Consider the following 26,476-nt stretch of genomic DNA (forward strand, 5'->3'; position numbering starts at 1 on the left):
AGAATGTTATATAATGGTAAATGTTATGAAGAATAATAAAGGAGAGCAATGGGATAAGGGCAGATGAAGCTCTTTTCTTGATATGGTCTTCTCCGAGATGATATTTGAGTAAGACCTGTATAAAATAAGGCAGTGGTCATGAGAAGAGGTGAGAGAGAAGCATTGCTGGCAATGAGAACAGGAAGTACAAAGGCCCGGGGGCCTCCTCGCCTCACAAAAATATAAGGCAAGGTCCAGGATTCTGCACATTTTCTTCCTTCCATAATGAATAGCGAGCACAATTCTCAGAACAGTTTTGGGCTTTCAGGTGGAAGGGCCTCCCCACTTCCCTATGTCAAACGTCAAATCCAACCCCATCGGCCTTCAGTGCTTCTCTGAAATTACTTCTTCCCCCCAGGAAACCTTAGCTTACTCAACAAGAATCGATCTCGAACTCCTCTAATTATTTGTACAAAGTTTTTAAAAAGATAGTGCTTGCTACTTTCTAAGGATGTGTGCATGGGTCAGTGATTTTGTTTTTTGGGGAGAGGGGGGTTCATGAGCTCAAGTTGAGGCAAACATCTTCAGCTAAACACGGGAACAAGTTCAATAGATCCGGCTCTCAGCCCACCCGGAGCTCTTCCCGCGGAGACTACATTTCCCAGAGTGCCCCGCGGACCAGGGAGGTGCGTGAAGCGGTGTCTTCTAGGACCCGGATTGAGGTAAAATGGCGGGCTCGCGGTGAGCGGCTGTCAGGTAACTGCTACCCTCTCTTCCTCCGGTTAAGGAGTTTCTAAAAGCTAGGCAGGTCCAGAAGCCTTATGGGGAGATGTCGATGTGTTCTACCTATCGTTCGCGGCAGGGTAAAGCCCCTGGTGTCACCATTCTCAATCCGTCCTGCAGAAGGGTTGGCGTATGGCCGTGCCCTTCCTGTGGGCTCCCCTCGTGCCTCGGCGGATCGCTCGGGGACCCCTGCAGTCCAAGTCTTTCGGTTTTGTTCTTGGGTGCTAGTCCCGATGCTCCTCGTAGCATATTCCTCAAACCGCGAATCCTTCGAAGGTCTCGGGAGTTTTTCCTTCGGGGTTGAATTCTGGGCCAAGGAATTTACTGTCTGAATTTCTCTCCCTGGAGTGAGTAATCTGACTTTCCAGTTGCCCTGATTGAGGGGATCTAATGTCCCCCCAGATATTTTGTTTCTTGGTTCGTAGTCAGAAGACATGGGTTTGCGTTCCACCCATGCCACCTATAAAGCAGCGGTATAGCGGGCAGGTAAATCGTTTGACCTCTCTGAACCTCAGGTTCTCAGTGTATAAAATGGAGACGCCTACTTCACAGACTTGTGAAAGAGCATATAATGTATAGGGAAACGGGGTTATAAACTGTAAAAAGCACACTGTATGAACTCAGGAAAGTAGTGCAAATGTACTGACGGTGCAGGGAATCACCCTGCGTAATTTAGTCTAGCAAGTAAGACTGTGAGGCCTATGTCCCAATTCCATTTTATCACTATTGGGGGAAGGGAACGAATAGTCATTGAGGCTAATTAAAAACAAGGGATGTAGCAATGGTTATAAGTCATTTACTGACAAAAGCCATGGAGGTTGTGGTTGTTTTCCCCATTTTACTGTGGAAGAAACAGAGGGTCGTTTAGTTAATGACTTGCCCAAAGTTTCCCAGTTTATAAGTGACTGGCTCTAAAGTTCTTGAAAGCAAATCATTTAAATTTTGTACTTTAGTTTTTTCATGAATGAAATAAAGATACCTGTCATGATTAATAGAGTAAAATGAAATGGTAGTGAAAGCACCTTGGAAAGTTAAAAACCTTGTACATATGTAAGAGGGTGAAATTTTACTTGGGACTTTAGAGTGTTTATATGTGTTCCTCTAAATCAGTATTTAATAGGTAAAGGATAGGCCTTGTTTAATTTTTAATTTAATTAGAAACAATCCTACTTCAAGTGATGTAGTAAGATCATGTGTATGGCACCTGAGAGGCTGCACACAGACTCATTAGCATTATGAAGGAGGATGCTTTGTGTAGCATGTGTGAGTGACTGTTTTCTAAGGGGAATTACACATTTGCTGAGTGCTCACTAAATGGAAAGAACTATACTAGGTGCTGAGAAGTGTGCATTTAAGAAAAATAGTAATGGACATAGTTCCAGGGCGTTGGGTCTTATATTTTGGTGTTGTTCTTTGTCATTTTTGCATGGAAATGGAAAGTTGTTTAGAAGGTTTTCTTGTGACTGTAGTTCTAGCTAGCGATTCCCCTTGTTCTTGTAGCGTTCAATATATTGTATCACTTTAATTTATCATAGGCATTAATTTTTCTTTATCTTTTATGCAGGGATGAAAATAGGTATACCTGCAAGAAGATTTTAAAATCAGTTTCTCTTCAAATCATCTTCTTTCTCACCACCTAATAAGCATCTTGATTCACCATGGCGTTAGCAGCAGTAAAATGGGCGATATCAAACAGAGCTATCTGGAAACATTTATTTCCAATTCAAAGTGAGATTTTTTTCATGTTTAAAAAGAGATTTAAAATTTTTCGAATATTATAGAAATCCATGTTCGCTGTAGAAGATTTAAAGTCTTTAGTTATTAGGCAAAAAAAGAAGTGTTTAGTTATTGTATATGCCTCTTAATAGGAGTGTTTGCAATAATGGAAAAGGGGAGAAAGTCTAAATGGCTATCAAAAGGGGTGGATAAATTTTGGCACATCTTTATGAATATCAACAGCTGTTACCAACATGAAAAGATCTCTAAATAGAAGGGGGGAAAAGTATGTCACGGAACAGTATTTATTGTATGATCCCATTTGTGCATTTAAAAGATGATCTACCGTATACCTGTATAGGTATATGCATAAATACAGAGTAAAAGGTGTGGACCAAAAAGGTTATCTGTATAGACCACTAGTGGGGTTTAGCTGAGGGCAAGTGAGGGATTGACAAAGAGGAACTTTCTCTGGTTTGAATCACTTATGTTCACTATGTTTTCACATATCACTTTTTTAGTAGTTCTTAAAATTAGCAAGTAAAAGGCAAATTTACAATTTCATCTTATAAAAATCATTGCTAATATTTAGGATTTCAGTATATGTTTTCTGTGTACTTAGCCATTTAAAAATATGTATGTTTAATATAAAAATGCATTTTATATGTCATAGTATGTAAAATATTTATAATTTATATGGGCACCTGGCTGGGTCAGTTAGAGCATGCAACTCTCAGTCTCAGGGTCATGAGTTCAAGCCCCATGTTGGGCATGACACCTAGTTTTAAAGAAAAGGAATTTGTAATTTAATATATAATTTGTACCTTTCTTTTTTTTTTTTTTTTGTACCTTTCTTTTTTAAAGAAATGTGCATGGTCTAATATTTTCTTCAGAGCCTCTTGATACATGTTTGATAGTCAAAACATTGGCCCATATAAATAAATAGACTATTATTAAAATCTTATTTCGCAACCAGTCTTGCTTTCACTCTCCCTTTCCTCTGTGAACTCTCTTCTTCCATTTCTAAAGCAGATAATGGTTAGAGTGTAATAATCAGTTTGCTTTTTCTTCTTTACCTATGCAAGCCAACTTTTTTACACATCTCTGGCTGACCTTAATCTCTTCCTTCATGTTTTCTATTTATTGCCATTTGTAATTGAATGTTTGTTTATTGAGTTAGGGGAAAAGTGTTGAAAACTAAGGTAAAAAGTAGATTTAATCAAGTAAATTAGGAGGAGATTGTTAAGAGACTTTAGATATAAACTAAAATCAGGGGGTCCCTGGGTGGCTTAGTTGGTTAAGTGTCCAACTTTTTTTTTTTTTTTAGATGTTACTGATTTATTTGAGAGAGAAAGGGAGAGACAGAGCACAAGTGGAGGGGGAGGGGCAGAAGGAGAGGGAGAAGCAGACTCCCCACTGAGTAGGGAGCCCAATAGTGGGCTCGATGCTGCGATCATGACCTGAGCTGAAGGCAGACACTTAACTGACTGAGCCACCCAGGCGCCCCTCGTCCAACTCTTGATTTTGGCTCAGGTCATGATCTCGGGGTTGTGAGAGCAAGTCCCGCATTGGGCTCTGTGCTGAGTGTGGAGCCTACTTTAGATTCTCTTTCTCCCTCTCCCCCTCCTTTCTCTCTCTCTCTCATCCCTCCCTTAAAAAGAAGAAAAATCAATGAGAACAAAACAAAACAGTAGTCGGTTCTTGATCACTTAGGAGCATTTTTGTTGTTGAGAATTGGGAGAGAGACTTCTGCTTGCTTAACCCTTTGCCCTGACTAGAACCCAGCCTCAAGGCTGATGGTAAATCAGACCTAATCATTTTTTCCTAGTCCATTTCCTGAAACAGCAGTTAGCCCTCACTGAGGTTAATCTGAAAACCAGTTAATCTGCCCCTGGATAAGTGAAAATTATCTATGTATACTTTACCTACTAGATTATAAATTTGTAGTGTCTAATTTATTTTGGTTTCTTTAGTACCTCTCATACCTGGTAGGTGATAAATATTTGTGAGCTGATTTGAATGGACTGGAGTTGTCAAAATATCTAGTTAACTAAGAATTAATTTAAGTTACCCCAGAAAATTATTTCATTATTACTCAGTCATCCTAATATTCAGTGACTGCCTAACTTCTTGCATCCTGAAGCCCCTTATTCTCCACAAGTCCTATAATTACTATTATTGAAGGTAAAGTATTATTACTATTATTGATATCTTATATGAAAAGGAAGAACATTAAGATTAGAGGCAAAGCAAAACCATGATTAAGGGAGAAAGTTCAGTGAGCAGAAATAAAAAGGCCTCCCATTTGCCAAAAGGAACATTTAAAACCTTCCAAAATATACAATCAACAATGGGAATGTAGAATATTTTAAGGGTTTTTAAGCATACTAAGTCATTTGATCTTTACAACTTTGAATTTTACAACTTTGAATAATACTACAATGGTAGGTGTTCTATGAAGATGAAGGAACTTGAGTTCTCTGACCCCTCAGAAACTTACCCACGGTTGTATATCAGATAGATGAGAGCTGTGATCGAGACTTGGGTCTTCCCATCTTATTTAGTCTAAAACACTTTCTACTGTATCTTCTTTCCTGTAGTAACTTAAAATATTGAGCATTTGAAGGTTAAGTGGGACTGTCAGTTTTTATAGATCTTATCAAAAAGCAGTTAAACATATGTATACATAACAAGAATAGCCTGTAAATTATGGAGAGCTGATTCATTGAAATTCTTTTTGGTAAATTGAGTTGATTGATGTTAACTTTGGCATTAATTCTTTTTTTTTAAAGGTTTATTTATTTGAGAGCGAGAGAACATGCGCTCGTGTGCGGGGGTGTGGGGAGGGGCAGAGGGAGAGGGAGAGAGAGAGAGAGAATCCCAAGCAGACCACTGAGCACAGAGTCTGATGCGGGGCTCAATCTCAGGACCCTGGAGATCATGACCTGAGCTGAAATCAAGAGTCAGACGCTTAACCGTCTGAGTCACCTAGGCGCCCCAATTCTAATTATATATTTAAAACCTCTGATATTTACCATATTTAGAGTTTTTCTCTTGATAAAGTGTCAGATGAATATCTCTAATTATGTACTAACTGTGAAGAAGTTAGCATTTTAGACACAGTTCAGCAGTCACTTCTCTGTTAGTAGCCACTGGAGGGGACAGAGTCATGATTGAGGTGTGGTTCCTGGCCTTAAGGAACTTATCTACACTTGTAGGTGAAGCAGACATCTATGGAAATAAGAAATACCTGAATATGACATAAAATGTCATGTATGTCATGAAGGTACAAACAAATGTCTGTGTTTAAGTACAGGGTAGAAATTTAACAGTTTCTTGTTGAACTGAAATACTGTTGTCTTGAGTTTTCCCTCCTGCCTATTTTAAAAACATTTAATTCTGTCTGTCCTGCCTCTGCCACCTAGCCCAGCCCTGTTTCTTTCAGTGAATATGTATATCACCTAGCTGGTTTATATTCAGAGACTACAAACTTCTTTTAGTATTAATTCATACATAATTAAGAAGATTCCCAACAGTGTGAAGAAAATAAAATAAGTGTAAATGATGTTTATGTCATCCTCTGACTTGTCATGCTGAATGTTCCTCTATATTAGCACAGATAATCGAAAACCAAATCTTTTGAGAGATGAGGTTAAATTTCTAATTCTTTGTATTTTATAGTCTTACATCAATAGAATTTTGGGATTGACATTTTGCTGAGCAATCTTTTATGATAGAAGTGAGTTTTGTTAAGGCACTTTTTATGCTTTGGAGTAAGAATTTATGTTTAGACCTCTATATGCAGCCCTTGGGGAAAGGAGGAATATACAAAGATGGAAAATGATCTTATTTACACATCTTTGATACATATAAATAACTGATGCAGAAAAAAAAAAAAAAGACCACAAAGAAGATACAGCAATGTCAAGTGAAGCATAGGTTTTGGGACATGTACAATAGACCACTCCTTTCTCTGTGATGGGAATTGTGGGGCAGGGAGGAGAAAAAGGATTTCATGGAACAGTAGCATTAAACTTTGAAGGATGAATGGTATTTGAACAAAATGGGGATTGCATTTCATACTGAGGAGCAGGAGGCTCAGTTGAGAGAAGTTGATCCTTGGCTTTAGCCAGCATATAAAATATTTCTCCCTTATCTGTGGAGGATACATTCCAAGACTCCCAGTGGATGCCTGACACTGTGGATAGTACTGAACCCTATATATACTATGCTTTTTCCTATACATACATACCTGTGATAAATTTACCAATTAGGTACAGTAGAGATTAACAACCATAATTAATAACAAAATAGGACAATTCTAATAAGGTACTGTAATAAAAATTACGTGAATGTGGTCTTTCTCTATTGTCCTGTACTCACCCTTCTTCTTATGATAATGTGAGATAAAATGTCTATGTGATGAGATGAAGCAAGGTGAACGACATAGCATTGTGATATAGCATTAGGCTACTCCTGACCTGACACTGTGTCAGGAGGAGGATCATCTGCTTCTGGACTGTGGTTGACCTTGGGTAACTGAAACTGCAAAAAACAAAAACATGGGTGGGGGAGGACTACCCTATTCAGAACTGTTTTTAACTATACTGAGCTACATTTACATTTTTTCTTTGTATTTAAAGGAACACTGTTTCTCTGAACATAGGAGAAACAAAGTAATTATGGCTCTTGAATTTGCAGATATTCTAAAAAAGGAAAATATGCTTTGAAATCTGAGCATTTTGATTAAGAAAAGTTAAATTTGAACAGTTTATTTTGTATTTCATCACTTAACATACTCCCTTTGTACCATGCACTTGGTCTCACAAAGTTTTTATTTATTTATTTATTTTTACAAGTTTTTAGAATACCTAAATCCTTCCTGTATTCCTCTGATCCTTAGCACTTGTAACTCCCTACAAGGAACATTGTACTCACCCCTGCCAACTCCTGCTTATCCCTCCATCCTTCAGAGCACCTTAGACATCATCTTCACTGGAAAGGCATTCTTAAAACTGCACAGTCCTATTTTGTAACCTGTCTGTGTGCCCTCTCCCAATGCCTACCCATCCTAACAAGGCTTGTCATTTATATTGGAATTGTCTCTCACCAGACTTGTACCTTTTTTGAGAGCAGGGACTAGATCTTGTTGAATCCCCGATCTCTAGTACACCCCTGTTTCATAGTAAACAGTAAATATTGGTTGAATGAATGAAACTAGCTTTACATTTATGTGAGAACATATGCTCAAATGAACTAAATCCATTTTACTGCTTGGGGTTTTTGCAGACGGAGCTTTATATTGTGTTTGTCATAAATCTACATATTCTTCTCTACCAGATGACTATAATTGGTATGTATTTAAATTCAGTTGAAAAAATAAGTCTGTTAGTTGTATCTGAAATGTTTTAATTTTATTTCTCATTTTGGTATTTTCTGCTTTCTTTTCTGATTATTCTTTAATTTTGTATTTAAAAATTATTTCAGCGGCCTTATTTACACAGTATCTGGGCTCATAAATGTTTTAAATAAAAATCATTATCATTGTGTTTCAGTGAATCTTTAATTTGTTGTAAGACAGACATGCTGTTAGAAATGCTATCTTTTATCCTAAAGCATTCTTTAGCTTTTTGGAAAAGTTAGTTTTTTTTGTTTTTTCTCTTGGGGTTCATATCTATTAGCTTAAGCATTTATTTATCTTATCTTTTGGTTGATGTTGAATAACCCTAAATTACAAATAATTTAATTCAGTCACAATTTATTTGGTACTTACTCAATTCTAGTCACTATGCTAAGAACAAGGAATAATATATGATTAAGATGTTTTCTTCTCTGTAGTAGTCTGATGTACAGAAACTCAACATATTTTCTTAAGCTATGATGTTTTTATTGCAAATTTTGGTAAAAAAATATTTTTTTCCTTCTTGACACTAGTTTTAATTTGAATTTTAAGTGTATACTTAGTAGGTACTAAGATAGTGATGAAATTAGACTAGGTAATAGGTAACACTTTTTAAACCTGAAAAGATTGACTCTTATAAGTGTTGTGTATTATATAAAACTCCATTCTTCATCAAAAATCACTTGATAGATTAAGTGTTCATTATAGCTGTGTTATGCTATTTGATCTTAAAATCGTGGTGAAACAACCTAATACTGTTATCTTACGTTAGCTAAAATACACTGTAGTGTTTAATTGCCGATCTAGTTCAAATCTGGTTAGTATTGAAACCTTAGAAACTTAAATTTATAGGTACCTAGAGAACACATAAGGTTAATGAAAGCTGAAAGTTGTGCTCCTTAGAATGTATGTGGATTTGAGTATAATAGTTGATAGGATCTTTGAAAAATAGTCTTGGTCAGTTGGTACCTGGGTGAGATCCAGCCAGAATATTGCTGGAAAAAATATTTAGAGGGGTATTGCCCAAAATATGTTCTTCTGAGGGATATCAGTGGAGGGAAGGGATAGTATTCAGTAATTCCCAAATTTATTTGACTGCAGAACTCTTTTTACGGGAGACTTCTTACAGCTGTACTGTTCCGCGAAAGGCACTTGGAGAAGGCACTTGATCTAGAAAAAGGGCTCAGCTGCAATCTTTATGATTGGAAATTCAGGTGATCCTTTGCCTGAAAGATTATGTACTTTGCTGATATTTAATTTTAATAATTTAACAAAGTAATATACTTCTTACAGCTTTTTGAAGGTAGTTTTTATTTTTTAAGATTTTATTTATTAGAGAGAGAGAGCACGAGCAGGGTCAGGGGCAGAGGGAAAGGGAGAAGCAGACTCCCAGCTGAGCAGGGAGCCTGACATGGAGCTCCGTCCCAGGACCCCGAGATCATGACCTGAACTGAAGGCAGACGCTTAACTGACTTAAGCCACCTAGGCACCCTGAGGGTAGTTTTTAGATAAGGAAAAAAAGTTCTAATAATAGTGATGAGTAAACATGAAGATCCCTCCCAAAGATTTGGATAGTCTAAAAACAAATAGGTAAAAGAGTGGGTTATGCATTAATGGTTTGTTGTGGTAGTTAAGCTGACATATTTTGTGGGATGGTCTGAGTTGTCCCCTCTGATACAGGTACCAGGTCTGCCAGTCTAGTGCCATAGCATCTATTCTTCAGGGATTTATGGTTAATTAATTTTATCTCTAAGAAAATCATTCTGTCTTGAATACAGTATAACTCTGTTTCTAAAACATTCTTTTTTAGCAAAGTAGAGCTTGCTTTGACATCGGATGGCAGGACAATAGTATGCTACCACCCTTCTGTGGACATTCCATATGAACATACAAAAGTATGTATGAGAAAATCTCTTGTAATTTATAATTTGCTGTTAGAAATATTCACATTTCCTTACAGTATCCAAAGAGAATGGAATTGTTTGATTTCCTTTATTTGGTTTATATCTTTTTTTGGTTTTTATTTTACTATTTCAGTTTTTCTCATATCTTTTTCATCTTCTTTCTTTAAAGACTTTTTCAGTATACAGAGTGAACCATTTAAACACAATTATGGCGTCAGTTTTCTGGTCTAAAATCTGGTAGGTGATTTTTGGCTAGTACAGATTTATAAAACACATTGTCCCATACTACCTTATATTGTAATCTAATAAATCATGAAAAACTTGTATTTTGGTATGCTGTTTTATACCTTTTATATTATATTGGTTCTGATAATCCGTTTCATGTTTGGTGAATTTTTTTTTCCAGTTTTTTCTAATGGGTCAACATGGGCATATATTTTAAGGACTAGTTTAATTTTTTCCATATTTTTTCAAAAGCCAAGTACTAGATAGAGGAAGTTTTGCTTTTGTCTTCAGTACGATTTATTTTAGCTTGACCCAAGTCTTTTTCTTATTTTATATTTGAAATGCTTCCTTCTATGTCTTTAAGCCTTAGTTTACTATATTTAGTAATGTTTGATTTGCTCTTTGAGGAGAAAAGAATTAGATAATTCAAATCGTCACATGATGCATCTAGTGGTACCTGTTTTTTAAAAATCATCATTAGGGTCAGAATAATGGTTGATTTGAGAAAATAGCTTAATTTTATTTTGCTAGTTTTTATTCCCTTTTTAACCTCACCATTTTGTCTGCCTGCTTTGTATTCTAGCCACATATCATAGGCAATAATCCAGTACCTCTTTCATTTCATTTCTTGGGGCAGTGTGTAGAAAATAGGCATAAATCACTGACTTTTGGCTTGTAAACACTCCAGCTCTCGCTGTATTGTGCCCTGACCTCTCACTTCATCTTTTTCCCCTACCTCAGCCTCCACTCCCACTGCTGTATTTTAGAGATGTTCTAATCACAAATACCTGCTCCTCCTTCCTGCCAGTCTAGATTTCAAGAATTCCACTAGCTTCCTACCAGTTCCCCCAGTCTCCCAGCTCCAAGAATTCTTCATCTCCTCATTGAGACCTACATCCATTGATCAAAGCACTTTTTCTTAGCCCTCATGCATCTCACACATTCTCACTTCTCTCCTTGCCTGGCATAGATTCCATGGTCCATCATTATAATCACTGCCTTGCATACATGTCCAACTCCCTGGTTCCTTTTTTTCTGTTGCACTCCCATTGTAGCTGTTGTCTCCTCTCCCACATCATCAGTATTCCTTCCTCCCTCTTTCTCTCCCTCCCTCTTTCTGTCTTTCTCTCTCTCTTGTCTAGAAGATCACTCTTATCACTTTACATGTAATCATTCCACTGCTCACCACACTGGCCTCCCTGCTGTTCTTCAGGTACATTAGGCAGGCTCCTACCTCTGGGCTTAATGTAGTACCGGTACTGCTGGGCTCCTTCCTGTTGTCTTTTCTCAATGGCTTGTATCATTTCTGGCACAATAGATACTTTCTTGTATTTCTGTCTATCTCCCATCACTAAAATGTAACCTCCATGAGGACAGGGCTCTGTGTTGTTCTCTGGTATATCCTTAGCATCTGGAATAACACCTATACTTGGTAAGTGAACACTAAATATGTGTTGATTAAATGAATAAATTTGTTCCTCTCTCTTCATGCTTATGGGTTTTCTGTTTTAGGGCTAAGAGACATTCACATGGGGAAGCATGGAATTTTTTTGTTTCTCAAGTAATAAATTGTAGATTGGGCTGCACAATAAGAAACATTCTTGAAAACACGTTACTGTTAGAATTTAGAATACACTATGTTCTTTTTGAATCTAGATTTACAAATCTCATGCAGATAGTACATGATAATAAATAAATACCCTCCAACATGACTTGAAGTTTAGTCTTGATTTTTTTTCTTTTCTCAAGGAGGTAGGGCTGCTGCAACTCCAGGGTGACCTTTGATTCTCTAGGCCCTGAAAAGCAACTGCATACAAAGATCCTGGTCATATGTAGAAATACCTACTGAGACTGGCTTTAAGAAAATTAGGATGGTTTGCATGTTTGGTTTTCTGGTAATTTGAATTTAAAACATGTTGATTGTTTTCCACAGATCCAGATCTGTGAAGAAAGATCCTTCCTTCTTCTTTTGCCGAGTATATATTTTATTAAAAGTACTAATATTCTAAAAATGTTTTTCTAGAATTTAGGATTTCTAGTTTACGAAAATAAAGATATTACACCAGGGGCAAAAATAATGACTTGGAAATACTAAAATGTAAGCACTAGGCAATTCTTTTAGTGGCTGATTTGGTGGAAAATTTCAAAAGTCAAATTTTGAAAATTCTTAAGAGAAACAAGGAAAATTCAGGATGACAGTTCTGAATGTTTTTTAAAGTTGACAGTTTTATTTTAGTTTTTCCTTTTTTGAAATAGTCATGTGTCCTTTCTTTGAAGTTTGATCAAGGAGATCAAATGCTACCTAAAAATCAATTCTGAATCAGCCAGAGGCTCTTGGTATATAGACTTTGAAGAATCCATTAATTCCGATGTCTTTTATCTATGTGCCTGGAAAAGAAGTGTGTTTAATCATACAAAGCAGAGAGAATTTGTGATATATTAGAATTGAGCCTGCTTGGGAATAGGAAGAGAGACAATGGAACATTCATGAATACTTGGAAACAACTTAACTTTTGATAATACTAAAAACATTTGATCTTTAGCAACAAGTATAGTCACCTAAAAGAGAGAAAACTATTATAAGTTCTAATCCTGTGTTTGCTAGGCCTCTGAGGGTCTCATAGTAACTTGCAAAGACACTTACTAATATTTCACTTTACATACAAGTAATGATCTTTTAAAATTACTTTAAATGTCTAAGGAGGACTTTTTCTTTAAAGTAAATTCTCTCCTGTTTGAGGCCTTAAAGAAATCTTAGTAGCTACCTACCAGTATTGAACTCTTAAGAGTACAAGGGACAGCTAAGCATACCATATATTATTATTTCATTTAATCCTCACCAAGCCCTTTTGGGTAGGTATTATTTCTCTGACTTTACAGAAAGGGAAATTAAGAGCTTAAATAACTTGTCCAAGGTCACAGAGCTATTAAGTGGTAGAATTAGAAACCAAAGCTCAAGTTCTTAACTTCTTTATTATACTACCTGCTCATTCCCTCCCACACTAAGTGGTTCCTTATTTCTACTTATCTCAAATTGTTACTTACAAGTCTAACTTTGCAGGCCTTTCATAATCTGATTTCTCAAGATCCATTTTTATTTTTTTAAAGATTTTATTTATTTGAGAGAGAGAGAGAGAGAGAGAGAGCGCATGAGCGGGGGGAGGGGCAGAGGGAGAGAGAGAAGCAGACTCTCTGCTGAGCAGGAGATCCCAGGACCCTGGGATCATGCATGACCTGAGCCGAAGGCAGGTGCTTAACCGACTGAGCCACCCAGGTGCCCTCAAGATCCATTTTAAAGTTTATCTCTTTATCGTGTGTTCTTTCCTACTTTTAATATTTGTTATTCCTTGTAGAATGCATTCTGCCCTCTGTAACAAGGCTCTGACTTGGCTCCTATTCTACCTCTCACTAATATCTTTTTGTTACTTTGCATTTCTGTAGTATTGAGTCAGTTGTGCCACCTTCATGTGCTTAGATACTGCTTTTTAAAGAAGTCTTATTTTTTATGTACATATGCCTAACAAATATAATTATATGCTATAGCATTTAATACAATGGGAGAATGTAGTAGTTGTCATTAATAGTGTATGAATGTAAAGACATTTATGTTTGAATTATTTTCTTTCTGGTTAAAAATTCAGATTTTCATTGTATTGTAATACGTATATATGGTATTTGTAAAGCAAGACAATGTTACCACCTTGTGTTACATACATCATCATGTAATATTTAAAATATACATGACTTGACTTTCCAAAACAGTGATTCTTAAAGGCTTTAATGAGCTAGTGTTACTGATGGGAATATGTTATATCACTCAAATGTGTTGGGGAGGAGATGAGATTTTTAGTAGTTGATGTCTTTAGGTGAAAAAGTACTCAAGTTATCATAAAGCATCATTTGATGACATTTCAGTCACCTAAAATGAACACACTGAAATTTTTTTGTTTCCTTTGGATGTAAGAAATACCATTTTCATTGTATCTCACTTTAATGATAAGCAAGGTTAGAGATTGTAAACTTTTCCCCCCCCTAAGATTTTATTTATTTATTCTTGAGAGACACAGAGTGAGAGAGAGAGAGAGAGAGAGAGAGAGAGAGGGGCAGAGGCAGAAGGAGAAGCAGGCTTCCCATGGAGCAGGGAGCCCAATGCAGGACTCAATCCCAGGACCCCGGGATCACGACCTGAGCCGAAGGCATACAGTTAAGCAACTGAGCCAGCCAGGCACCCGAGACTGTAAACTTTCAAGTTAAAGGGGAGCCTTTGGTGGCTCAGTCGTTAAGCGTCTGCCTTTGGCTCAGGTCATGATCCCAGGGTCCTGGGATCGAGCCCCACGTCTGGCTCCCTGCTCCACGGGGAAGCCTGCTTCTCCCTCTCCCACTCCCCTGCTTGTGTTCCCTCTCTCACTGTGTCTCCCTCTGTCAAATAAATAAATAAAATCTTAAAAAAAAAAAAAACTTTCAAGTTAAAAAATAATGGGCACAATTTATAGTTTTGGGAAATAAAAAAGTAATAAGTGCTTTATTATTGGGGGAACAATAACATTAAATAAGAACTTCATTATTGGAAAAGAAACCCAAAACTTGATATGAGAGGAAAAATATTTGACTTTTTTTTTTTAAGAGGGGGAGGAGAGAGAGGTATGGGAGGGGCAGAGGAAGAGGGAGAGAGAATCTTTTTTTTAAATTTATTTTTATTTAAATTTAATTACCATATAATGTATTACTGGTTTCAGAGGTAGAGGTCAGTGATTCATCAGTCTTATATAATACCCAGTGCTCATTACATCACGTGCCCTCCTTAATGTCCATCACCCACTTACCCCATCCCGCAACCCCTCTCCCCTCAGCAACCCTTAGTTTGTTTCCTATGATTAAGAGTCTCTTATGGTTTGTCTCCCTCTCTGGTTTTGTCTTATTTTATTTTTTCCTCTTTTCCCCTATGATCCTCTGTTTTGTTTCTTTTTTTTTTTTAAAAGATTTTATTTATTTATTTGACAGAGACAGAGAGAGCGAGAGCAGGAACACAAGCAGTGGGAGTGGGAGAGGGAGAAGCAGGCCTCCCCCCGAGCAGGGAGCCCGATGTGGGACTCGATCCCAGGACCCTGGGATCATGACCTGAGCCAAAGGCAGACGCTTAACGACTGAGCCACCCAGGCGCCCTCTCTGTTTTGTTTCTTAAATTCCACATATCAGTGAGATCATATGATAATTATTTTTCTCTGATTGACATACTTCACTTAATACCCTCTAGTTCCATCCATGTCATTGCAAATGGCAAAATTTCATTTTTTTGATGGCTGAGTAATATTCCATTGTATATAAATACCACATCATCTTTATCCATTCATCTGTTGATGGACATCTGGGCTTTTTCCATAGTTTGGCTATTATGGACATTGCTGCTATAAACATTGGGGTGCAGGTGCCCCTTCGGATCACTGCATTTGTATCTTTGGGATAAATACCCAGTAGTGCAATTGCTGGGTCGTAGGGTAGCTCTATTTTCAACTTTTTGAGGAACCTCCATACTGTTTTCCAGAGCGGCTTCACCAGCTTGCATTCCCACCAACAGTGTAAGAGGTAGGGAGAGAGAATCTTAAGCAGGCTCCATGCCCAGTGCAGAGCCTGACGAGAGGCTCGATCTCACAATCCTGAGATCATGACCTGAGCCAAGATCAAGAGTTGGATGCTTAACCAACCGAGGCGCCCCTATTTCTGATTCTTTAATGAATAATGCAACTAAGTAAAAATTCTGTTCTGAAAACTTACTTACCTACCTTGAGGTACTATAATGAATTCCGGAGTGTGTTAATTGTTGTATTGTAAACTCAGTCAAATGCTGGCTAACATTCCTATATTTTGATGCTGTTGATTTCTGATTATTTTGTAGCCTATACCTCGGCCAGATCCTGTGCATAATAATGAAGAAACGCATGACCAAGTGCTGAAAACCAGATTAGAAGAAAAAAATGAGCAATTTGAGCAAGGACCCATGATAGAACAACTTAGCAAAATGTTCTTTACTACTAAGCACCGTTGGTATCCTCGTGGACAGTAAGTTCTTTTCTTTAACTCCCACTTGACAACTAAAAGAATGTGTAACTTTTCTTGCATTAACAAACTTCCAAGGTTGTAGTCTGCATGGGGAAATTAACACCCAGTATGATCACCTATTAAATGGTATTTTTATTTTATTTTATTTTATTTTATTTTTTTTTTTTTAAAGATTTTATTTATTTATTTGACAGAGAGAGACATAGCGAGAGCAGGAACACAAGCAGGGGGAGTGGGAGAGGGAGAAGCAGGCTTCCCACAGAGCAGGGAGCCCGATGTGGGACTCGATCCCAGGACCCTGGGATCATGACCTGAGCCGAAGGCAGACGCTCAACGACTGAGCCACCCAGGCACCCTATTTTTTTTTAATATATATATATTTTTTAAATGTTTTATTTATTTATTCATGAGAGTCAGAGAGAGAGAGAGAGAGAGGCAGAGGCAGAGGGAGAAGCAGGCTCTCCGCCTAGCAGGGAGCCCGATGTGGGACTCGATCCCAGGACCCTGGGATCATGACCTGAGCCAAAGGCAGACACTTAACCATCTGAGCCACCCAGGCGCCCTTAAATGGTATTTTTAGATGTACAAATAGTGTAGCTAAAATGAAATAGTACTTCTTTTTTCTTTTATTTTAGTCGGGGAATTTAACCAAAGCTTTCAGTGAATTTTGCGAGAATTCTTGAAAATTTTTCTATTCTGTGATATAGTCATTTACTGTTTTTATTCATCCTCCTACCAAATAATTGACCTTGTTCTCAGCCCACCTATCCATTTATTTAACAGTTTTCAAGTTATTGTTTAAAAAAATAGGGTATAGCAAATGATTGGGCAATGTATATAGTTCTCAGTTCCTTTAGAAACTAGTTGCCCCTGTTTGCTAGTACTCACATTTTATTACATGGATTCTTACCTCCTATCTGACTCTGGCTTTAAATATTTTTCTTCTTTTGATTCTTCTTTCTTTTATATCTATCTTATTCCCTACCAAAACTGAGAGGTGACTATTTTTAATGGTTTATGTTTGAGCAAACTTTGTTCTTACTCACTTAGTCAACCAATAACTAAGCACTAGGCTGGCACATTTCATGGCAGGACATGCTTATGGAATTAATGAATATACATTCATCCACCTGCTCTACTAAGTGCTGGGAGATAAAAAATACAGTCCTTGTTTACAAGTTGTTTATAGTCAAAGAGAGAGGATAATATAGTAAATAAACAAAGGCAAGTGATTGAGCCTTGAAGAATGGTTAGGAGCTAGCCATGGGCAGAGAGAACAGGATGTCATAGAGTATGCTGGGGAAATTGCAAGTAGTTCAGCTTGGATGGGACCCAGAATATGAGGAAGGAGTGTAGGTCTTATGAAGGATTTTGTATTGTGCTGAGGTTAGGTTTTATTTTCATTGCCAAATTTTAAGAAAAATTAATGCATTAGAAAATCATAAAGTGGGTTCTGTACTTGGGATACATGGAAGGTGTATATGGAAAGGTGATATATGGAAAGTTTGGAGTCAGGGAGACCTGTTTGGAAACTATTATAATAGTCTAGGTGAAATTTATTGAAGATCTTAATGAAAGGGCCAGAAATGGGAATAGAAAGGGGGAAAATAAAAGAAAGGACTTTGATAAAAGGAGGAAATAAAAGGAGGAAGGAGGAAAAAAAGAATTTTAATTAACAGCAGTACGTCACTGACTAGGTGTGTGTGGGAAGAGACAGGCAGCCTCTCAAGTTTCTGACAGAGGTGTTTGGGTGGATGGTGGTGCCATTCATACATGTGGGGAAACAGGTTTGACAGGAAGATGAACCCATTGTTGGTCATGTTGAGTCTGATGGGTCAATGGATCAAGCTGGTGGGGAGCATTTCTGAAAGCAAATGGATGTATGGATCTGGAGCTTGGTTTACTTATTTATTCAGAAGGTACTTCCTCCCTTATCCTTAGGTAAAATAGATTCCCTTATCCTTAGGTAAAGTAGAGATTCCTTAGGTAAAATAGAGATTCCTCAAGTCTCATACTCCATGTCTTGCTGAAATTCATTCTAAGAGCTTTAACTACATTCATTATATAGATGACATGCAACTTGCTCCATTATACATTTTTTAATTTCCTTGCCCTTATTCCCAGTATCATGTCCTTAGAAATTTCAAAATAGATATCTGTCCAGAGTTTTAAATTCATATAACAAAAACATAGCTCTTCTATTTCTGTCTTAAAAAAGTTCCTCCCTTGGGCGCCTGGGTGGCTCAGTCGGTTAAGCGACTGCCTTCGGCTCAGGTCATGATCCCAGGGTCTTGGGATCGAGTCCCACATCGGGCCCCCCGCTCTGCGGGGAGCCTGCTTCTCCCTCTCCCACTCCCCCTGCTTGTGTTCCCTCTCTCGCTGTGTCTCTCTCTGTCGAATAAATAAAATAAAAATCTAAAAAAAAAAAAAAAAAAGTTCCTCCCTTAATAATCTTTCTATAATAAAAGTGATATTTCTGTATCAATTTCCCAGGATAAAAATCTGCAATTTTTTGGCCACCATGGTGTCTTTCAATTTCTGCTTCTGTTTTCTCTCCTCTTCTTTGATTTTTCTTTCTTATTTAGTACCCACTTTGTTTATACATACTCTCTGGGTTTTTCATAATTTAGGGTATGTGGAAACAAATCAGCAAACCATTTCTTAGCCCCAAATCTGTGTCATTACTGTATTCTGAGATTTCTTTCCATGATTCATAACATCACTCATGTTTATATTTTATTTTGTCTCATTATCCAGATATTTTAGTTCAAGCCCTATCTTGAAATTCTTCTGTGATGACTTTCAGTACCTGTTTTCTTCCTGTGTGTTCCATATCGCTGCAATCTTCTGCCGTCTTTTGTGTATAACCAAATCACTGTAGTTATAAAAGTCCTGTAAAGGGGACTTGAAGGGAACAAAATTGAAGGCAAGAAGACCATTAGCGAGTCTTAAAATCATGCGTGTTATCCTCAGACTTTTATGTCTAGTATCCCACCTATGTTTAATCTTACTTATTTAATCTTATTACTGCTTACTAGCTTTTGACTGCTAATTAATTTAATCTTCTGGTATGTCTTGTCCCATCAGGATTACTAGGCACCTGCAATTTTAAGCAGACTTTAATTAGATGCAGTTGATTATCCCGGTATCTCTCCTAATAAGGAGTTTAGCAGAAAAACTCCAGATACTAGCTTATGTATATAAAGAAAATTTTTACCAATAGGCATTGTCCTTGTGATGCATCATCTTTCAGAATTTTAAATAAGCTAAGGTGTGATCACTAATCACTCAACAAGTATTTGTTTGCTATCTAAATATTTATTTTGGATTAATGTAAGCCATTATCAAGTGTTGATTTCTAGATGTCATTGAGCTCTTCTTAAACATCAAGCAGTGTATAGAAGGATGTTTTATTAAATATTTCACAATTTTTAAATTAGGGCAATCAGGGCGCCTGGGTGGCTCAGTTGGTTAAGCGACTGCCTTCGGCTCAGGTCATGATCCTGGAGTCCCTGGATCGAGTCCCGCATCAGGCTCCCTGCTCAGCAGGGAGTCTGCTTCTCCCTCTGACCCTCCCCCCTCTCATGTACTCGCTCTCTCTCATTCTCTCTGTCTCAAATAAATAAATAAAATCTTTAAAAAAAAAAAAAAATAAAAAAAATAAAAATAAATTAGGGCAATCAAAAGACTGGGACCCATTATGAATTTAATAATTGCGGGTATATAATATCTTTTTAAATAAGCTTTTATTAACCGATACAAAACACTCGTTTAAAGTATTTTTAAATAATGCAGTGAAGTGTAAAGTAGAAATTTTCTTTATACTTACTCATTCCTTATGCCCCATAGTTAAACACTGTTAAACTCTTCCTATATGAATAGACCTATCTCATATTATACTCAATCTTGTGCTTTTTAAACTCCATTAAAGCAAAATTCTTTTCTGAGTGTACAACTTTGTTTTAAAGGGGCCTGGGCTTACTCAGATCATCTTCCCTCTGCTAGTTACTAGCTATTTATTTAATCTTGTTATTTTTTAAAGAAAATAGAAATAAGAATGCCTAATTTGCCTGGTGGTTTTTAAAATGTAATTGATTAATTAATTCCAGTGTTATATTAGTTTCAGGTGTACAATATAGTGATTCACCAATTCTATACATTACTCAGTGCTCATCATGATAAGTGTACTCTTAATCCCCTTTACCTATTTCATCTGTCCCCCCACCTACCTCCCCTCTGGTAACTGCCCATTTGTTCTCTGTAGTTAAGTGTTTTTTGGTTTGTCTCTTTTTATCTTTGTTTACACATATGAGTGAAATCATATGGTATTTGTCTTTCTCTGACTGATTATTTCACTTAGCAGTGTACATCCTCTAGATCCATCCATGTTGTTACAAATGGCAACATTTCATTCTTTTTTATGGTTGAGTAATATTCCATATATATATGTTTATATATATGTTTCATCTTTATTTACTTCTTTATTCATCTATAGATGGACACTTGGATTGTTTCATGTCTTGGCTATTGTAAATAATGTTGCAATAAACGTAGGGGTGTGCATATCTTTTCAAATTAGTGTTTTCATATTCTTCGGGTAAATTCTGCATGGTGGTTTTGAGATAAAATATAATCATGTAAGGGGCGCCTGGGTGGCTCAGTCGGTTAAGCGTCTGCCTTCAGCCCAGGTCATGATCCCAGGGTCCTGGGATCAAGTCCCGCGTCAGGCTTCCTGCTCTGTGGGGAGCCTGCTTCTCCCTCTCTCTCTGCTGTTCCCCCTGCTTGTGCTTGCTTTCTCTGTCAAATAAATAAATTAAAATCTTTTTTTTTTTAAAGATTTTATTTATTTATTTGACAGAGAGAGACACAGCGAGAGAGGGAACACAAGCAGGGGGAGTGGGAGAGGGAGAAGCAGGCTTCCCGCGGAGCGGGGATCCCAGTGCGGGGCTCGATCCCAGGACCCTGGGATCATGACCTGAGCCAAAGGCAGACGCTTAACAACTGAGCCACCCAGGCGCCCCTGAAGTCTTCTTTTTATTGCTGCTAATATTTCATATCCTGAAACATAATTTGTCTAGTATTAATATAGCCCATCTAGGCTTCTTTTGACTAGTGTTTACATGATCTATCTGTTTCTGTTACTTTTAACTTATCTGTGTCTTTATATTTCAGGTGGGTTTCTTAGAAGTAGAATATAGTTGGATTTTGCTTTTTTGTCCAGTTTTACTTTTCATTTCAGTATTAAGCCATCTTAAATGCTGTTTCCTTTGATTTTCAGTACTTTCATTTTTCTGTCATTTTCCCTTAGCTCACTTTCTTCATGAAATTTAATTTGATTATAGTCATTTTGAATAGCTGTTACCCCTGTTAGCCCAACTATATAGGTGGCTAGATATCTGTTAATGTTATATTTATATTTGTGGGTAATTTTTTGTTTACATCTCCTGCTCTAGATTATTCTCTCTTCATCAGGAATGCATCTTTTGTTTTGTACTTTTCCACGTGATCTCTAATACAATATTCTTAATACAGTGTGTGAGTGCTTGCTCAGTTGCTGTCTGATGAAATATTATCTTACCTAATTATCTTCACAGCTCCTTGAAGGTGTTCAGTTTTTTTTTTTTAAGATTTTATTTATTATTTATTTGATAGACAGCGAGAGAGGGAACACAAGCAGGGGGAGTGGGAGAGGGAGAAGCAGGCTTCCTGCAGAGCAGGGAGCCCGATGCGGGGCTCAATCCCAGGACCCTGGGATCATGACCTGAGCCGAAGGCAGACGCATAACCGACTGAGCCACCCAAGTGCCCCTCAGTTTTTCTTTGAAATGGTACTTTATTTATGCTAGTTTTGGGGGTGGTCCACTGGTAAATTTCTCAGTGATTCTTAGAAGTTTTATTCCCAGAGTTTAGCTATCAAATTATGTCGGTTTATTCAATTCCCATTTTATTTAGGAGAGTCTCAGGTAGAGTAGGATGTTCCTTATTATCAAATTCTTAATCAAGGTCAGCAAAGTGAGTTTCATGATCCCAAGGTGTTGCCTCACTTCATTCAGTCCTGAACCTACATGCATTTAATTATTGACTTCGCCCAGAGTGGGTGGGCTGGAAGGGTAGGTAGCACGACTGTACAAAACTGATGCTATGAAATAGCCCAGTGGCCAATAAACATTGGTGATTAGATAATCTCAAGTCTGGAAGTCTAAAGTTAATATTGTTACTACTAAATTTGTGAATTGCCTTTTGCCTTTTCCTAACCCTGGTGATTTTATTTACTTTGGGATGGCAGTTCAGAGATTCTTAGATTTGGGCTTTATACTGAGAGTGGGTGCTAGGGCTGTTTTGAATTTTTAATATGGGAGGTGGGTGATGAGGAAATCCAGGACATTGGGTTTGGGGTTAAATTGAACTTTTAGTTCCTTACCCTCTGCCTTTGCCCTAATGACTATTTTTACATTCATTTGTGCAGAGGTTGATTTCAAAAGATAACATATGTAACCATGCAGCTCCTGCTACTTCCTGTTTTGATATTACGGGTATGAAAACAAATTAAACTAGCTTAGCCATTACATTATATTTACCAGAAGTCATGGAACTTGGAACATACTCTTTGAAAGGTGCCCTTTATGCAAATCCATTTTTTTCATATTCCCAACAGCAGTTTGTGTTAGATAGCCCCTTTGTAAATAGTTGCTGAGGACGTGATTATGAGTTGTTTTGCCCTCCCCAGCAGCCCCTGAGGTATCTCCTGTTGGCCTGTAGGGTCGCCAGTACTCAGAAAACAAGTATGTCAGTGCCCTTAGTTGCTAGCATTTATGTACAAGCTGTTTTTCCTTTCTTCAGTCTTCCTCAGTTGGCATGAAAAAAATCAAAAGTGATGGTGCATTCTTTCCATTATAATTCTTTCCAGAACACGTCATTTTAGCAATATTACAGTCCCTAATGGTTGTGTGTGGGTTTTCTGTTATTTTTCTCCTTAATTCAACCTTAATAACCATTGAAACCCTTTTTACATATCCATAGTTCATATGCTATCTTGGTTTCTTCTACGATTCCTTTTCATCTTTTTTACCTCTAAGTTTTGGAGTGCTCAAGGATCAGTCTTCGGTTGTCTGCTCCTTCCTGTCCCGTTTTCTAAGACAGTGATTTCATCCGGTCTCATGGCTTTAAATACCTTCTGCATGCTAATGGCTCCCAATTCTATCTCTGGTCAAGACCTGTCCCCTGACCTCCAGAACTATATATCCTTCCAGCTGCCTACTTGACATGTCTAATAGGCATCCTAACTTAATATTGTCTCTAACTGAGCTTCTGATGGTCTCCCACAAACCAGCTTCTCCTATAGCCTTCCCTATCTCAGTTAATGCTAGCTCCATTCTTCTGGTGGCTTGGGCCAGAAACCTTGGTGCCATTCTTGACTCTTCTCTTTGTCTTACACCCAACATCTGATCTGTCAGCAAATCCTATTAGCTCTGTCTCCCAAAATATATCCACATTTGACCAGTTATCACCATTGCTTTTGCCACCATCCTGGTCCATGCCACCATCTTTTGCCTGATTTATTGAAGTTACTTCCTAACTGGTCTCTCTCCTTCTGCTTTACTTCTCTATAGTCTGTTCTTAGCACGTTGCCAGAGTAACATTGTTAAAACTTCCCTTAGTTCTTACAATTGTTCTGTTGAAAACCTTCTAATAGTTTCCCATCTTACTCAGAAAAAAGCTAAAGGCCTTAACTGTTACCTATAAGAACCTGTGTGATCTGATCCTCCATTACCTCTCCACTCTCATTTCCTATTGTTCTCTTCCTTGTTTACTCTGTTCCAGCCACACGGCCTCTTGGCCATTCCTTGAACATGCCTTTCCTTCAGAGCCCTTTTACTTGCTGTTCACACTACATAGAATTCTCTTCCTGCTAGTATCAGCAAACCTAGCTTTCTCACTTCCTTTGGATTTTTACTCCCTGAAACCTTCCCTGGCCAACTTACTTGTTTTCCTGTTTCCTGCACTGGAATGTAAGCTTCATGAGGGTGGAGATTTTGTCTTGTTTTGTGTACTACAGAATTCTTAGCACCTAGCAGTAGTCGCTGGCATGTAGTAGATGCTCACACATCTAAAAATTAATAAATGAATGGGTAAATGATCCTGATTGTCATAATACCTCTTAAAAAAGAAGATAGTAAGCTAACATAGCTCTACTACATACAAAGTTATGTTGAAGGAAAGAAGGTTGGAAGGATTGAAAGAAGGCCTGATGGAAAGTAAGAAGGATTTGGAAAATAATTTTAAATTTCTTAAAATGTAGAGCGATCCTATAAATGTATGAATAGCAGTACTCTTTTATTTAAATAACTATTTATTATTTTTCCATGGAGGCACAAAAATTAGTTACTCCCAGCAGTAGGAAACAGATCTGAACATCAGGCTGCAGTGTGAACCAGGAGATAAAAGTTCTGCTCTGGGTTAAGAACTGTGGACTTAGATGTCACTGAGTCATTGTGTTATTTAAGAAGGGTAACAGTGTGTCTTGGTTTTCCAGGAATAGTCTTGGTTTAACTCTCTTGTTAATTATTAATAGGGTGGGTTTTTAATTCTCTCAAGGGTCTGAGTCTGATAAGTTTTAAGGGCACCCTATAATTAAGGTGCTTGCCCCTGGCTAGTGATTGTAGCAGATACTGAAATTTGTGCATCATAAGAAAGTGTGACTTCCCCAGGGCGCCTGAGTGGCACAGTCTGTTAAGTGTCTGCCTTCGGCTCGGGTCATGATCTCAGGGTGCTGGGATCGAGCCCTATGTCTGATATTTATCTTGGATATATCTAGCATTATATTAGGTTTCATTGATTTCATTGAGTACTAATGAACAACAAACTAATCATAGAAATTTGATATTTCTTTCAGGAACAGTTAATATTTAATAAAATAATATCTCAAATATTTTCTTCTTTTCAAGGTATCATAGACGTCGTAGGAAACTGGATCCTCCAAAAGACAGATGATACTGAGGTTTTCAGGAATTAAAAAGATGTTATCTTGTGTCTCATTTGCCATTTGAGAAAATGCAATTGAGTATATTTACTAATATGTTATATAGCAAAATAATAAAATGTCTTCATGTATTAGCATGTATATTTCTTTATATATATTAGGGAATTGTGGATTTGACATTCTTACTTACAGAAACCTACTTCATCTTACTTTGCTTTTGAGATATTAAGATCTACCATTTATTTTTATGTGTGTAGTGTGATCATTTTTACATTATCAGCCAAATATTGTTAGTATTAATAGAAATATGCATGGCTCTCCTTCTCAAGGAGATTTTTAAATTGCCTTTGAAAAGAAACTCATGAGGTCCACCCAGAAAATAAATGTTACAGTTCTTTCTTGTGGCTTCTAGGAAATAATTAAATTACGGTTGACCCTTGAACAACTCCAATTTGAATCGTGTGGGTCCATTTATACATAGATTTTTTTTTTAATAAATATAGTCCAGTACTGTAAATGTATTTTCTCTTTCTTATGATTTTCTTAGTAACATTTTCTTCTCCCTAGCTTTATTGTAAGAATACAATATAAAATACATATAACATGTAAAATATATGTTAACTGACTATGTTATTAGTAAGGCTACCAGTCAACAGTAGGTCATTAGTAATTAAGTTTTTGGGGAGTCAAAGTTATAGATGGATTTTTGACTGCATAGCAGGTTGGTATCTCTAACTCCCTTGTTGTTCAAGGGTCAACTGTAGTTACATTTTAATTAGTTCTGTCTGCTGGGTCCTTTATATACATCATTATTAAATTCTCACAATAATCCTTTAAAGATAGAGCATCATCCCCATTTTATGGGTAGGGCCAAGTGACTTGAACCCTATCTACTTAGCAAGTGGGAGAGCCAAAATCCAAATGGTCAGGCCCCAAAGCTTTTTTACAGTGCATTACAGTGACAAAGGGGTATTCTCTTTCACCCAAGAATGTACTTTCCTAGAAAGAAAGTACATTTTGCTTACAAATTATATAATTTGCTTTGAGATTTTTTTTTTTACTGGCTCTTTAAAAAATTATGCTAGCTTCAGAACACATGCAGCTCTGGTTAAAATGTTAATATCACTAAACTAGTGTTATGAGAACATTAATAGATTATTCTGCTGTTGATTGTCACTACCACTTTATATGTGATCTTTGATGGCATTACTGCCCCTGTGATTTCTATTTAGGAGGTGAGGAATCTCTTAAGAAGGTGGAGAAATGTTTTATTCAAACTTGTAAAATATTTGTGGTATTTTAAAATTTGATGTGAAAGATGATTTCAGTGAAGGGAAATTGAAATGAAATTCATTGAAATGAAACTTCATTTAAAGGCTGTTGTTGAATCTAGTTCTTTTAATAAAGGAACTCTAGCTGAAGGTTTAAGTAT

At 37.2% G+C, this 26,476-nt stretch overlaps 1 protein-coding gene across 1 annotated transcript; it reads left to right on the plus strand.

The window, feature by feature from the left end:
- Positions 1-660: 660 nt before the first annotated feature.
- Positions 661-25,175, plus strand: MRPL42 (mitochondrial ribosomal protein L42). Its single transcript, XM_078076410.1, has 6 exons — positions 661-735; positions 2,327-2,490; positions 7,768-7,831; positions 9,690-9,774; positions 15,902-16,065; positions 25,010-25,175. The coding sequence occupies exons 2-6, from the start codon at positions 2,421-2,423 to the stop codon at positions 25,053-25,055; spliced, it is 429 nt and encodes a 142-aa protein (XP_077932536.1). The 5' UTR covers positions 661-735; positions 2,327-2,420; the 3' UTR covers positions 25,056-25,175.
- The last annotated feature ends 1,301 nt before the right edge of the window (positions 25,176-26,476 follow it).

Source organism: Halichoerus grypus, chromosome 6 (assembly GCF_964656455.1).
Source record: "Halichoerus grypus chromosome 6, mHalGry1.hap1.1, whole genome shotgun sequence".
In the NCBI taxonomy this organism is placed as follows: Eukaryota; Metazoa; Chordata; class Mammalia; order Carnivora; family Phocidae; genus Halichoerus; species Halichoerus grypus.